Raw genomic sequence first — 13,074 nt, 5'->3', positions numbered from 1 at the left:
ACTACCCTCAGCTCCCACAGGTGTAGCTCCAATTTCCAGCCTCAAGACATTCAGCAGCATGGGCGACTTTTCCCTGCTAGTCCCATCCATGTGTGCTGGCCATGGCCCCTAGACTGAGTGGTGGAGGGCAGAAGAATATGGAGTAGCAGCTCTGGGCCATCCCAACGGCCGTTCCCTTCTTTACCACTCTTGCCATTCTGCAAAGCAAATCACCTTTCAGAGCCCAAAGCCAACCCCCTGCCAAGGCAGTGCAGCTCCAGCCATAGCAAGAGGAACGCTCTTGCTCAGGAGCTGATGGGGCTGCTGAGCCCTCAGAGCCTCCTGCCTTTCTGGGCATTTGTGCACAGAGACACAACAAGGCAAGGTCTCCTTGTGCCCTCACCCCCTTGCACCCAGAGCAACACCCTTCTCCTTTGGCAGCTTGGGGAGTGTCCACACAGGGAAAGACCACATGGACGTCAGGCTTGAATGCAGCAGAAATTTAATGAGTCAAAAGAAGGAACAAAGTCACTCCAAGTGGAGGTCAGCAGTACAGGGAAACCCCTCTTAGGGGCAGCTGAGAATCTGCAGTCCTTGGCCATAGAGAAGTTCCTGCATGATGTCTGTCTGCCTGTCCCAGGGAGGGAGAGGAGATAGATGGATGTTACCCAGCTGGTGCAGGGGGGTGTGAGGGGAGGCAGTAAACAAAGAAAATGGAAAAAAAGACAAAACCATTCAGCTACCCTGAAAACAATCTCCAAAATGTTCATCCTCTGCCCAGCACCATGTTTAAGTTCCTCAAGGTGTGTCCGTAGGGATTTACCAGGACCTTTAGCAGGGGGGGCACCTTCTGCCACAGTAGCGGCTGGTAATGCAGGAGAGGTCAAAGCCCCCAGAGTTGATGGGCACTCCATCACAGCTGAGGATGCTGCCAACGGCAGCGGAGGTGGAGGAGCCCACAACGGTGTTCTGTGGGAAGGAGCTGAGGATGGGTCCGGGCAGGGTCACCACCACGGGGGAGGGCTGGATGGCAACAGTGGAGCTCTGGCACTGCCTGACACAGGGCTCATTGCAGCTGTTGGCCAGCGGGGTCGGGCCGCAGGGCCGGCATGGCAGGCACTGGTCGTAGCAGGACATGTCTCTGAGGGTGGAGGTGCACCTGGGAGAGAGGGCAGGAAGGAAGCAGAGAACAAGGTTGGGTGAGAAGCTGCCTGTCACAAAGGAGTCAAGTCCACTACTTAGTGGAGATATGGAAGCTCTACTAGGAGCCACATGGTCTTCATCACCATACAAAGATCAGCCTGGCCCAAGGAGGCTCTCTCCTAATTCATACATCAAAAATATCTTAGCCTCTCAGACTCTCTCGAAGCAGACCTGGTCCTCGTTTCCGTCTGTCATGGCAAGAAAATCCAAACCCCAGGACAGGACAGAGCAATATCAGCTGGGACATCTCCAAAGTGGAGATGTCCCTTTAGAAGAGGAGGACAAGGGGGTTCATCTCACCTGGTTCCCAAGCAGAAGGAGCCAAGAGAAGTGCATGAGAGAGCAGGGACTTGGGCTGCCTTTTATACCTGCCCTTCACTGCCGCAGGACCAGAGGCACCTTTGCAGAGGTAACAATGTTCTGACAAGCTCATCTTGAATGCAAACCATCGCAGCTAATGCTATGGGCTGTGCTTTCATTTCCTGCACTGCTCCTTTTCATTTCCAGGTTTGTGCCATGCCCATTCCCCAGTGAAGGCTTGTTCTGAGCACTGGGATGAAAGGCCCCAGGATTTCTAGGGCAGGAATGCAGCAGTGCTGGCAGAAGGCTCAGCTCAACTGTTGGATGTTTTTAGAGGAGGCAAGTGATGTCACTCTGGATCACTCTGGTGGGACTGTTTGAAGTGGTTTTAGAACAAAATTCCAGACATCTTCAGATGGAAGCCGCGGGATCCTGCACATGAGGTTTTACCATGTCCATATGTTTCCCTGCCTCCCTCCTCAGCTCACCTCAGTGGTCACTTGTTGTTGCCTCCCCAGGTGTAGGTGTTGTGCTGCTGGGGTTTGACCCCATCCTGCCTAACACTGCCCAGTCCCCCGGGATCCTCAGCAGAGTCCATGGTCCCTTTTGTTCCCATGTGTGTTCTTTCCTTGTCTTTACTTGTAAGCAGACAGGTTTGTGTGGATGCACATGGGAGCACACATATGTATATAATTCCATGCTGGTGTGCACAAGTGTATGTGTGTGTGTCCTTGTGTGTCCTTCATCACAAGGGAATGTGCTGCTCATGGCCCAGACACTCTCCTCTGCTCTGTCCATGAGCACCACAGAGCAGCAGGTTGCCAGGGTCAGAAGGAGCCTGAGTGCAGCTGAACGGTGATGGCACCAGCCTGCTAGAGATGTGTCCAGGGAAGAGGCTCTGAAGTGCAGCCCCTGGATCCTGAGCCCTCCTTTTCCTGCCCCTCCAAAGCTCACGCTCCGCTGCTGCCAATGTCAGGCCACTACAAGGATGGTTTCACTCCAGGTTGGCTCCTTAGTTTAATTCAGTGTAACAGCAGTGGGAGTGCCTCAGCACGGCTGGCAGTGCCCCCTCCCTGCCTCTCCAGGCCAGGACACGGCTGCTCTCCCCAGCTCTAGAGAGTTCAGAAGGACGGGGATTGCTTTCTGGGCAAGGAGAAAGGCTGAGGAATCCTGCTGACCATGTGCTGGCCATCCCTGAGTGCATCTGCTTCCCGTGCAGTGTCGGTGGTGTCTGGGCTGGGACATGGCCCTCTCTCAGGTCCCTGCACATGACAAATGTATTTGTGCATCCCATCAACCTGGTGCTGTATCAGGCAGGGACCGAGATCTTGGATGAAACAGGTACTGAGTGAAAGGAGCATGAAGCCTGATATCGCTGTGCTGTGAGGGGAAGGACAGACCCCGTGGTTTTCACAAGGAAAGGTAAAGAGCTGATGACTGCTTTGGATTTCAGCCCACAGGGACCTTCCTGTCCCACACTGGAATCTTATTCTGAGTTCTCAGCAACTGCCTCAGGGAGGGAAGGGATGCTGAATTCAAGACTGCATCCCCCAAAGTCTGCTGCAGTCCCACAGGGGTGTCACAAAGAGACTCTCTTTCTGACAAAGGCTGTGTACAGTGGGTAAATGTTCTAAGCCCATCTCCCCTCCTGAATATTTGTCTGCCTGGGCTCAGGCCCAGCTTGGACACAGTGCAGCCAAGGCTTCCCCCCTTCCCTTGAGTGACCTCGGGGAAATCAGTGCCAGGGAGCTCTGCTGGGAGAGCTCAGCCAGGGCTGATTCCCCTCTCCGTGGAGCTGCTGCTGAGCTGAGGCTCTCGTGTAGCTGAGGGAAACCTTGCTGGTGTCTCAGGAGGTAACAGGCACTGTGGACAAGGAAAGGGCAGGGGAGGTGTGTACCTACAGTTTAGCAAGACCTTGACAGATTCTCTCACACTTCATTTATGACAAAATTTGTGAGAAATGGTTTCAGTAAGAGAATGATAATGTGGGTGGAATATTGGCTGGACTACCAGGCTCAAACAGTTCTGATGAGTGGTGCAAAGCCCAGCTAGCAGACACGTACTGTTGGGCTTTCTTAGGGATCAGCAGGAAGATCAATACTCCAATGTTTTCATGAACACCACGAGCAGTGGGAAGGTGAGAATTTTCTGCAAGTTTGGGGATGACACCCAACCACAGGCAACAGGCAGACACTGATCTCTGTCAGCCAAATTGTTCCCAGCAGGTCCAGGAAATAAGCGTTCAAAGGAAAGAGAGAAGATGGACTGGACTGTGGAGGTGCTCTGTGACATGAGTCGAGGCAATGAACAGCTTCTGGGATAGGGAAATTTCTAGTTAAGCAAGAGGCTAAAAGAAAGAATGAGAACTGGAATGGATTTCCCTGGGAGATTCTGCAATCTCCATCCCAAAGCAGCCTGATTTAACGGGAACTGTTGCAAGCGGCGTTTGATCCAGACAACCTCTGCAGGTCCCTGCTCAGCTACATTGTGACTGTGTGATTCCCCCTGTCCCCTGCCCTCCCTGAACCCTGCACGCCCAGGTCACCCTTGGCCTCCCATCCCCTCTGCTAGAGAGCAGCTCGGAGGCATTGTGCTCGGCCTGCAGAGGGGCAGCTGAAGGGAGGCTCTCAGCCTCCTCCGTGCCATGGGCAGGAGGTGAGTGGCTGCTGTTTGCAGGCGCTGAGCTCGGGGACAGCTCTGGGAAGCTGCTGCATGTGCTGGGCCAAGGCCCTGCTGCTGCCCCAGGCTGCAGCTGGCGCTGGGCAGGCTTCTTGTTGCTGGGGAGCCCTTGCTGGAGGAGGGAGAGAGTGGGATTGCCGGGAGCGCAAGTGGTGGCGGTGCAGAGCCGCTGAGCACTCTGAGCCCGGGCGAGCCCCCGAGCGGCGCCGGCGCAGGGCTCAGCCCCGGGGCGGAGCTGGCGGCGGCCGAGAGGAGCGGAGGCGGCGGAGAGGAGGCGCCGCGGCCGGAGCAGAGAGCCGGGGCTGGCGGGGGGCAGCGAGGCGCGGGCGGCGGAGCGGCGGGATGCGGCGGGGCCGGGGCGCAGGGCTGGCGGGGCTGGCCGCGGTGCTCCTGGGTGCGCGGGGCTGGCGGCGGGGGCTGGGCCAGGGGCTGCGGGGGCCGGGGCTGGGCCGGGGCTCGCCTGTGACCCTCCTGCTCCTCTTGAACCTTATTCCCTTCTCTGTCCTCCCTTCTAACCCCAACGAAGTGTTTCCCTCCCAGCTTGCCTCTCTATAACTTATTCCACTTCTGCATCCATCCATCCATCCATCCATCCATCCATCCATCCATCCATCCCAGCCAATCTCTTTTCCTCACTCCCTTCTCCTCTTCCTCACTCGGACTGTCCTTCCAAACAACCCTCATACAATCTTGTCCCCAACCAACCACTCTCAGAGGAACTGTCTCTCCATCCTGTGTTCTCAGATCACACCCCCATCATCTGTGAAGTGTCCCCACTCCCCTCTCCCGCTGCACGACATGTTCAGCTGAAGCAAAGGGATTCTTCTTTTCTCCTCGGCAGTGGCTGCGGGCAGAGCCCAGGTGCAGCAGGAGCCGTCGGCAGAGACCAACGAGGGCACCGGCGTCACCATCAACTGCTCCCACCCCAACATCCAGACCGGGGAGTTCATCCACTGGTACCGTCAGCTCCCGGGCCGAGCCCCCGCATTCCTCACGCTCACTGTGAAAGGCTCCAAAGAGCTGCAGGCCCCGCCGGGGCGGCTGTCGGTGGCGGCAGACCGCCGGTCCAGCGCCCTGTGGCTCGCCCGGCCCCGGCGCGGGGACGCGGCGGTGTATTACTGCGCGCTGGGAGACACGGGGAGAGGAGCCGGGGCTGCGGCCGGGCACGAACCGCCGCGGGCGGGGCCGGGCGGGGCCGGCGGGGGCGGGGGGACAGTCCCAGGAGGGCCCGCCAGGGGGCGCTGCCGCTCCGCCCGCTGGGGCCGCCTCACCCCGCCCGGACCCGCCCGGCCCCGCCTGTCCCTGGGCCCCGGGCTGCTTCCCCCGCCCGCTCGGCCCCGCCACCAACACCGGCACCACCAGGCCCCCCCAGCAGTCAAGGCCTGGCCTCAGCACCTCTTCTCATTGACGGCCGCTGCGGGTCTGTGCTCCCGAGGCCACCAAAGAGCCGCGCTTGGGCAGCGCTGCCCAGGGACAGGCAGACGGGCTGGGCAAGGCAGGCAGGGCAGGGCGGGCTTTCCCCCAGGCTCTCTTGCTGCCTCCCGACGGGCTCAGACTCTGCTGCCTAACGGGGCATCCTCGGGCCTGTCTGTAACGGCCGGCCAGCTCTGCCTCAGAAATGCCTCGCCCAGGGGACAGAGTCCCAGAGCTTTTGCCCTTCCCGGGCACATGCACCAAGGGCTCCCCCAAGGCTGTTAGTACCGCCAACAGCCTCCCTGCACGTTCGACGGAGCCAATTAGCAACGGGGCAATTAAGAAGCCAAGGCTCGCAGGAAGTACCCGGTGCAGCAGAGCTCCTCCTGCCCACGGGCAGCCGGGCAGCCCTCGGCTCACACGGAACATACAGGGCCCCTCCTCGGGCTCTGGGCTTTCCCCCCGAGGACAGCCAAGGGAACCCTGAGCAGGTGCTTTCCTCTGCCCCGGCCCCACGGGCACTCCAGGGCTGAGTTGCTAATGAAAAGCTTTCCTTGAGAAAGAACAGCCAGAAGGGGTTGCACATTTCATTACTTTCTAAAAGCTCCGATATACAATGAAAAACTGCATCCTCAGTTACAGGCTGTCAGGGACCTTTCAAAATGTTTCTGCTCATGTTACAGATTCATCCCATGGAGTCAGGAGTTCAAGCTCCACAGTGAGAGGAGAAGTGGATGTCAAGGTCACAGGCACGTTCAGGCGTTCCCCTCAGTAGCTCATTGTTGAGACCACGAGCCTGTTTGACAGGATTCAGGTCTTTCTGATTTGAGGCCCAGGAGACACAGGAGAAGCCTGGTCTGGGCACCTGAGGTACCTTAAACTTGGCTGGGTGCCAGGTGCCCCACCAAGCTGCTCTATCACTGCCCCTCCTCAACTGGACAAGGGAGAGAAAATATTACCAAAGCCTCGTGAGTTGAGATAAGGAAGGAAAGATCACTCAGCAATTACAGGCACGGGCAAAACCACTCACTTTGGGGAAATCAGTTTAATTTATTGCCAATCAAATCAGAGTAGAATGGTGAGAAATGAAAAACAAGTCTAAAACACCTTCCCCCTTCCCCTCTTCTCAGGCTCAGCTTCACTCCTGAATTCTGTGCCTCATCCCCCTAAGCAGCACAGGGGGATGGGGAATGGGGGTTGTGGCCAGTTCATCACACATGTCTCTGCTGCTCCTTCCTCCTCACACTCTTCCTCTGCTCCAATGTGGGGTCCCTCCCATGGCAGACAGTCCTCCATGAACTTCTCCAACGTGGGTCCTTCCCATGGGCTGCAGTTCTTCACTGGGAAGAGCCTGCGGGCTCCAGCCGTTTGCCTGGGAACCCTGTGTGGCTCAAGTAGCCAACACAGCTCTTCAAAGTCCATGGTCAGAGGGTTCCAAGGCACAGAGTGAAGGATCAGCCGTGGTGCCTGTCCCAGCTGCACTTTGTAACTGTGTTTGCAGGGAACTACTGGCAGGGGGACAAACAAGGCAGAGCCACAGGCATGGCCAGGCCAGCACAGGGATCAGCCCCATGGTCACTGGCATCAGCCCCTCTTGTCCCTGTTTCCAGCTCTCCTCCCATGCCTGCTCCAGGACAAACTGCCTTGATCTGTGTCTTTGCTGCTTCCCCTACACAACCCATGCGCAACCCCTTACACAATCTCCAAATGCTTTTCCACTGCATCCCATAAGGAGTTCAATCCCATTGTAGGCAGAAACACCCCTGAGTTTATAAGATGATCCTCTCTTCTCACTCACCTCAGAGGTCTCACCTCCAGACAAGAATTCAACTGTGATACCTGAGGGGATGTGGACAAGATGTCTGTGGAGCAGAGGGTTGTGCTGGATGTCCTCCTGCCCAAGAGAGGTCATGTCTCTGACTCTGGCTGGGATGTTTACAGCACATGCTGTTCCCAGATATATTTCCCTTGAAAGGCTTCATCTGTGGTGTGGGGAGAAGGGAAAGAGAACTCCTGTAGGGACAGGGACTCCTGCTTCCAGATGCCTTTGGCTGTTCCAGGTTCTACCTCCCTTTAGACACTACTAAGGAGGGACAAGGAGCACATGAGGGGCTGCAAAGGGGCCTGTCTCCAACCCCGAGAGAGGTGGGTGCAGGCCCCTGTCTCTGGCTGGACACTGGATGGCAGGAGAAGTTCACTATGGACACTCCTCCCATGCTGGGGGCTGGTTGGGCTGGTTGTGATCTCCAGGAGCAGCAAGAAGCAGGCAAACAGCCTGCAGCTTCCTATTGCCTGACAGCAGGCTGCTTGATATCATCCTTCAGGCTCCTGCCTGAACTTCCACGTGCACCAGACCCCATTGGCAATGTTACTGGAGCTGAGTGTCAGCGCTTCTACAGCAGGGTATGTGTGTCTGAGGGGATGCTCAAGCACCTCCAGACTTGGAGGGCTGAGAAAAGCCCATTTGTGGCCTGACTACCCAAAGAGGAGACTCCCAGTGCTGAACAACCTCCCCTTGGCCCTTGCAAACCTGGAACACAGTAAGAGTCACAATTTGGTTTCTTCCTTAGGGCTGAGCACTTGAACAACTTTAATGTATCTCCCTACAGAGCCTCCCTGTGGCAGAGGTGTGGAGTCCCAAGCACATCTGTCTGCAGCATCAGGGAGAGTGTTGCTTCACCCTTGACACTGAGGTTTGGTGGATGCTTTGGGCTGGCAGAGGGAGGAGAAGTGGTGAACTCTCAAGCTTCATCTCCCTCTTTCTGTGTGTACCCTGGACATGCCGTGCATGGGAGTGTGTGACATGGTCCTGGTTTTCCTGGCAGCACTGGTGGCACTGGCATCTTTTGGTGAGACACAACGTTCAGGCTGGGGAGGAGCAGGGCAAGAGGTTGTCCTGCCAGTGGTGGGAGGGGAAATTCAAGTTGTGACTCTGCAGGAAACTGGGACTGATTCTGTAGGTAGAGCAGGGACTGCAGGTGGGACTGGAACATCGTCAGGGAGATGTCAGCTGTGATGGGAATGGAGGGAGGAAGAAGACTCTGCACATCCCTGTGAGAGTTCACAACCACCTTTCTAGGGTTTTTTTTTGCACAGGTGTTTCGAGAAAGACAGAGCTGCTAGGGTAGAGTCCAACACTAGAAATGAAAACTTCTCTCCCAGGCATATTTGACAAAATGCTTTCAGCCTGTGTAGGAATGGCCAAAATCATCAGGAGAAGGCTGGGTCAATGCAAGGAGTGTTGAAATTCCTTTTTGGCTTTACAGGTCATGCGCAGAAGGACTCTGGGCTCCAATCCCCTCCAGAAGGGACCATCCAATCAGGATACAACACAACACTCTACTTTGATTTCTCCACCAGCTATTACAACCCTGACATCTACTGGTACCTGCAGCTCCCAAACCAGTCCCCTCCAATGCTGCTGGGGGTGAGTAAGTACAAAGCTCGTGTGGATTCAGGGAGGTTCTCCTCTGTGCTGTCTGCAGAGGACTCCCAGGTGCTTCTGTGTGTGGGGAATGCCAAAATCCAGGACAGCGCTCTCTGTCTCTGCGTGCCGATTCCACATCTGTGCCCTCAGTGTGCAGCACTGCGCAGGAAGGGGAGGGTGTGTGCTGGGGAGCGACTCCCTCCCCACCACTGCCTGGGTGTAGCTCTGAGCTCAGCCTGCCCAGGAACTGCACACTGGTGCTGGGGTGAGGCTGGGTCTCTGCCTGCCCAGCCTGTGCAGTGGGGTGAAAATTTGGGCATATTGCAATGAATCACAGAACTGGTTGGGTTGGAAGGCACCTTCTGAGATCATGCAGCCCCTGTTCAAGCTGGGTCAGATAGAGCAGGTAGCCCAGGACCATGTTAGTTTGGGTTTTTAAACCGGTGTCCACTACCTCTGCTCCTGTCAGTGGGCACTGCTGAGAAGAGTCTCTTCTTCATTCCCTCCCATCAGGTATTTACAGACACTGCCAAGATCCCCCTCGAGCCTTCTCTTCCCCAGGCTGAACACTGCCAGCCCGCTCAGCCTGTCCTCATAGGAAAGCTGCTCCAGTCCCTGCACCATTTTGCTGGGCTCATTCAGCTATCTTTCTTGTACTGGGGAGCCCAGAACTGGATCCAGCACTGCAGAGGCGGCCTCATCAGTGCTGAGTAGAGAGGAAGGATCAGGTCCCTTGTCCTGCTGGTGATGTTCTTGCTACTGCAGCCCAGGAGATGCTCTTGGCCTTCCTTGCCACGAGGGTGCATTGCCACAGCAGAGTCGGGAACAATCCTGAGCTGCTGAAACTGAGCGGAGACAGCCATGAGTATTCAGGAGAAGTATCCCAGCTGCTTATCCAGCTCTTACTCTTCCTCAACATCCACATGTGAACATTATAGGAGGAGCGGGCTCTTGGTAGGAGACATAAGTGCTCCTGTGGATTTACCTCCTGGAAAAAAAAGCCAAAGGAGGGAAGATGTCCTCCTAGCCCTGCATCTGGGGATCAGTGAAAGCCTCAACATGTGTCAAAGGCCCATCAGCCAGACACTGGACAAGATGCTCTCTTCAACCCCTTGAGTTGTCCCCCTGCTTTTCAGGTCTCTTTCTTCACTAGGGACACCCAGAATCACCACGAGGTTTCCCCCCAGAGCCTTGACTCAGGAGATCCTATTGTTTCAGGGGACAGAACCCTTTCAGCTTCTTGAGGAACTCACTCACCTGAGGAACTTCACCAGAAGTCACTGTAAAGGCCTGTGGAAGGTGAGAGTGGCCAGTTCACTAAAGCTCTCTGATCAAGTGCCCTTCCCTTTCAAAGGGAAGAACAACTAAAAGGGAAAGTGATAATCAAGGCACACAATGACAGCAGTCTCTCAGGAAGTGATGAGGGAGACAAGGAGGGAGACCAGAGCTCTTCAGCCTCTACTTGATGGGCCATCAGGGAACTGCAGGTGAAGCTTTGAAGTGTTTGAGGCTGAGCTTTGTAAGTGACAAGAAGTGACAAGAGGAACCTGAGGATTCGGGATGTTTGAGGGTGTCCTGGGGGAATAGGGAACAGTTCTGAAGGAATGCTTAGGGGAAGGGTCAAAGGTGGTGGGGAAGAGGGGACTGGGGAGGAGCAAGGGGAGGCGATAGAGAGGAGGAAGGAAAAAAAAAGAGCCAGTAGCACAGAAGCAGGGCTCAGTCAGAGCACATGTTGGGATGGTCCCTGTGCTTGATCACTACTGTCCGTCTTATCTTATGAAATTGTTTTTCAACCATCCTACTGAGTAACTTCACTCTCTTTCCAAGTGTGAGGGTTGCAAGTTCTGAGTGATGTGAAAGAGAGAGTTGGGTGCCAGTATTTGGACAGCCAACCCATGCCATAGGGATTGTAGGCCTGGGTGTCAGCAGTTGAATCCCTGGAGCTGTGTGCTGTAAAATCTACGTGCCAGCAACTGGAGAAGGGTCACAGGTCATAGAGCCTATCACCCTCTGCACCAGCAGCTGGAGGGACTGGAGTGTAAGCAAGGTCTGGGTGCCAGCAACTGGAGAAGGAAGAACATGGCAGAGGGGTCATACATCTTGCTGTCAGCAACTGCAGGGACCACATTGCATGTGTATGTGTGGCAGGTCTGAGAACCAGTGACTGGAGGGACCTCAGTGTGTTTCTCATTCTTCTTTGTGAAATGAACCCGATGGTCATGGGTGTGTATGTGGAATTGGCAGCATATTTCAGGGAGTGGGCAGAAAAGCTGTATCTGAAGTCTGAGACAGAGGTGGGTAAGGGAGCCCAGGGCCCACTCATGGCTGCTAGACAGGCTGATATTACCAAGCCATGGTAATGTTATAGGGATCCAAGAGTGTGGGGATGATGGTGAGAAGAGTGGGAGATTTCACAGATCTTTTTGCTAGTGAACATCAGGCTGGCCTAGCCAGAGAGAAGGAGGAGACGCAGGTGCTGGGTGAGAGGGCCCAGGCTCCAGGCAGGGCTGTTAGATGGGCTGAGGGACAGTGCTGGTATTTGGGGGATGAACAAATGTGAGTGTTGAGTGACAGCAGAGGGTGTAAGCATGTGTGTTTTCACAGAGAACTGTATGTCACAGCCATACTGGAGACAGTCAAGCCATGGGCTACTTAGGTGATGCATAGGCTGGAGCATGTCTCACATGGAGATCCCAGCTGAAAGAGCTGGGACTGTTCAGCACAGAGAAGAGAAGTCTCAGAGGAGTTCTCATCACTGTGTACAAATATCGGAAGGGAGGGTGTGAAGAAGGCAGAGCCAGGCTCTTCTGCGTGGTGCCCTGTGACAGGACAAGAGGCATTGGGCACAAAGTGAAACACAGGAGGCTCTCTCTGAACACCAGGGAACAATGTTTGACTGTCAGGATGAGGAAGCATTGGCACAGGATGCCCAGAGAGTTTGTGGGGTCTCCATCCTTGGAGGCATTCAAAAGCCATCTGGACATGGTCCTGACAACCAGCTCTAGGTGAGCCTTCCTGAGCAGGGGATTGGAGCAGGTGACCTTCACATGTCCCTTCAAAATTTAACAATTCTGTGATTCCGTAACGTGAGACATGAGGAGAAGCTGAGAGAAATGCTCTGTTTCAGCCTTCAAATGAGATGCTAAAGGGAGAGGTTTCTAACCTTCTAACACTTGACTGGAGGATGGAGAGAGGAGCCAAACCTGGAGGATGATTGGAGGAAGTCAGAGGGAGCAAAACTCTTATTAAGCATAGTGATGGAAAGAAAGGCAATGGACACAGTCTGGAACAGGGGAAATTTATAGTGGAAATTAGGAATGTGTTTTGGTTTTACCCATGTAGTTGGAGCATGGGTGTAGATGGATCCCAGTAAGAATGGCACTGCAGCTCCATAAGGTGTTGGTTAAAATACCATTAACTGAGATAAGACAAGAAGGAAAAGGGGGATGGCACAGGTAATGTTATGTCCCTTCAGATTCTGGCAAATCCCAAATATGGATCATGAAAAGGACCTTGAGTTGGGGTTTGTCACGTGCTGCAAATCCCGCCCATTCTGAGATTCACTGACATTGTTGTCTCTGGAGTTGTCATGGGATTTTCTTACAAATAGGCAAGTCTGTTCATCATTTCTACTGCTGAGCAAAATAACGTTCATATGAAAACACGGTGTTTCATTCACTCCTAAAGACAAGGACGTGTTTGTGGCATCATTGCCGAGTGCCAAGTGATATATAGAGCACAGCACAGCACGCGTCCGTGCCTGCTCAGGTCAGCTGCCATGCGGATCCCTAACTCCTCCAGGAACAATCATCTTCTGGTTACGGTGGGCCACTACAGGCAGGCAGGGAGATACACTGGTTCCTGAGGTACTTTAGTTTGGATAGAGGAGAAAGCTGATACTGCCTGGAGAATTCAAAAGGGACAGTCGGGATCTGCAGGGCTTGGAGTGTCATTCTTCAGGTGTCAGAGAGCTGCATCCTGGAGGTGTGCTGAAGGGAGGTGTAGGGGCAGACACTACGATGGAGCCAGGTGCAGAAAGTCAAACAAAGAGAGTATTAGGGATGTTGAGAGAG

At 54.8% G+C, this 13,074-nt stretch overlaps 1 protein-coding gene across 1 annotated transcript; it reads right to left on the bottom strand.

Moving 5' to 3' along the window:
* Window positions 1–810: 810 nt before the first annotated feature.
* LOC141953396 (feather keratin Cos1-2) lies at window positions 811–1,116 on the bottom strand. Its single transcript, XM_074891931.1, has one exon. The coding sequence runs from the start codon at window positions 1,114–1,116 to the stop codon at window positions 811–813; it is 306 nt and encodes a 101-aa protein (XP_074748032.1).
* Between the last annotated feature and the right edge of the window lie 11,958 nt (window positions 1,117–13,074).

Source organism: Strix uralensis, chromosome 22 (assembly GCF_047716275.1).
Source record: "Strix uralensis isolate ZFMK-TIS-50842 chromosome 22, bStrUra1, whole genome shotgun sequence".
Taxonomy (NCBI): domain Eukaryota; kingdom Metazoa; phylum Chordata; class Aves; order Strigiformes; family Strigidae; genus Strix; species Strix uralensis.
Note: the sequence above shows the minus strand (reverse complement) of the source record. Positions and strands in the feature narration are given on the sequence as shown.

Bases quoted from the DNA above. Each gene is read 5' to 3' on its own strand.
- LOC141953396 (XM_074891931.1), bottom strand. From the start codon at position 1,116: ATGTCCTGCTACGACCAGTGCCTGCCATGCCGGCCCTGCGGCCCGACC.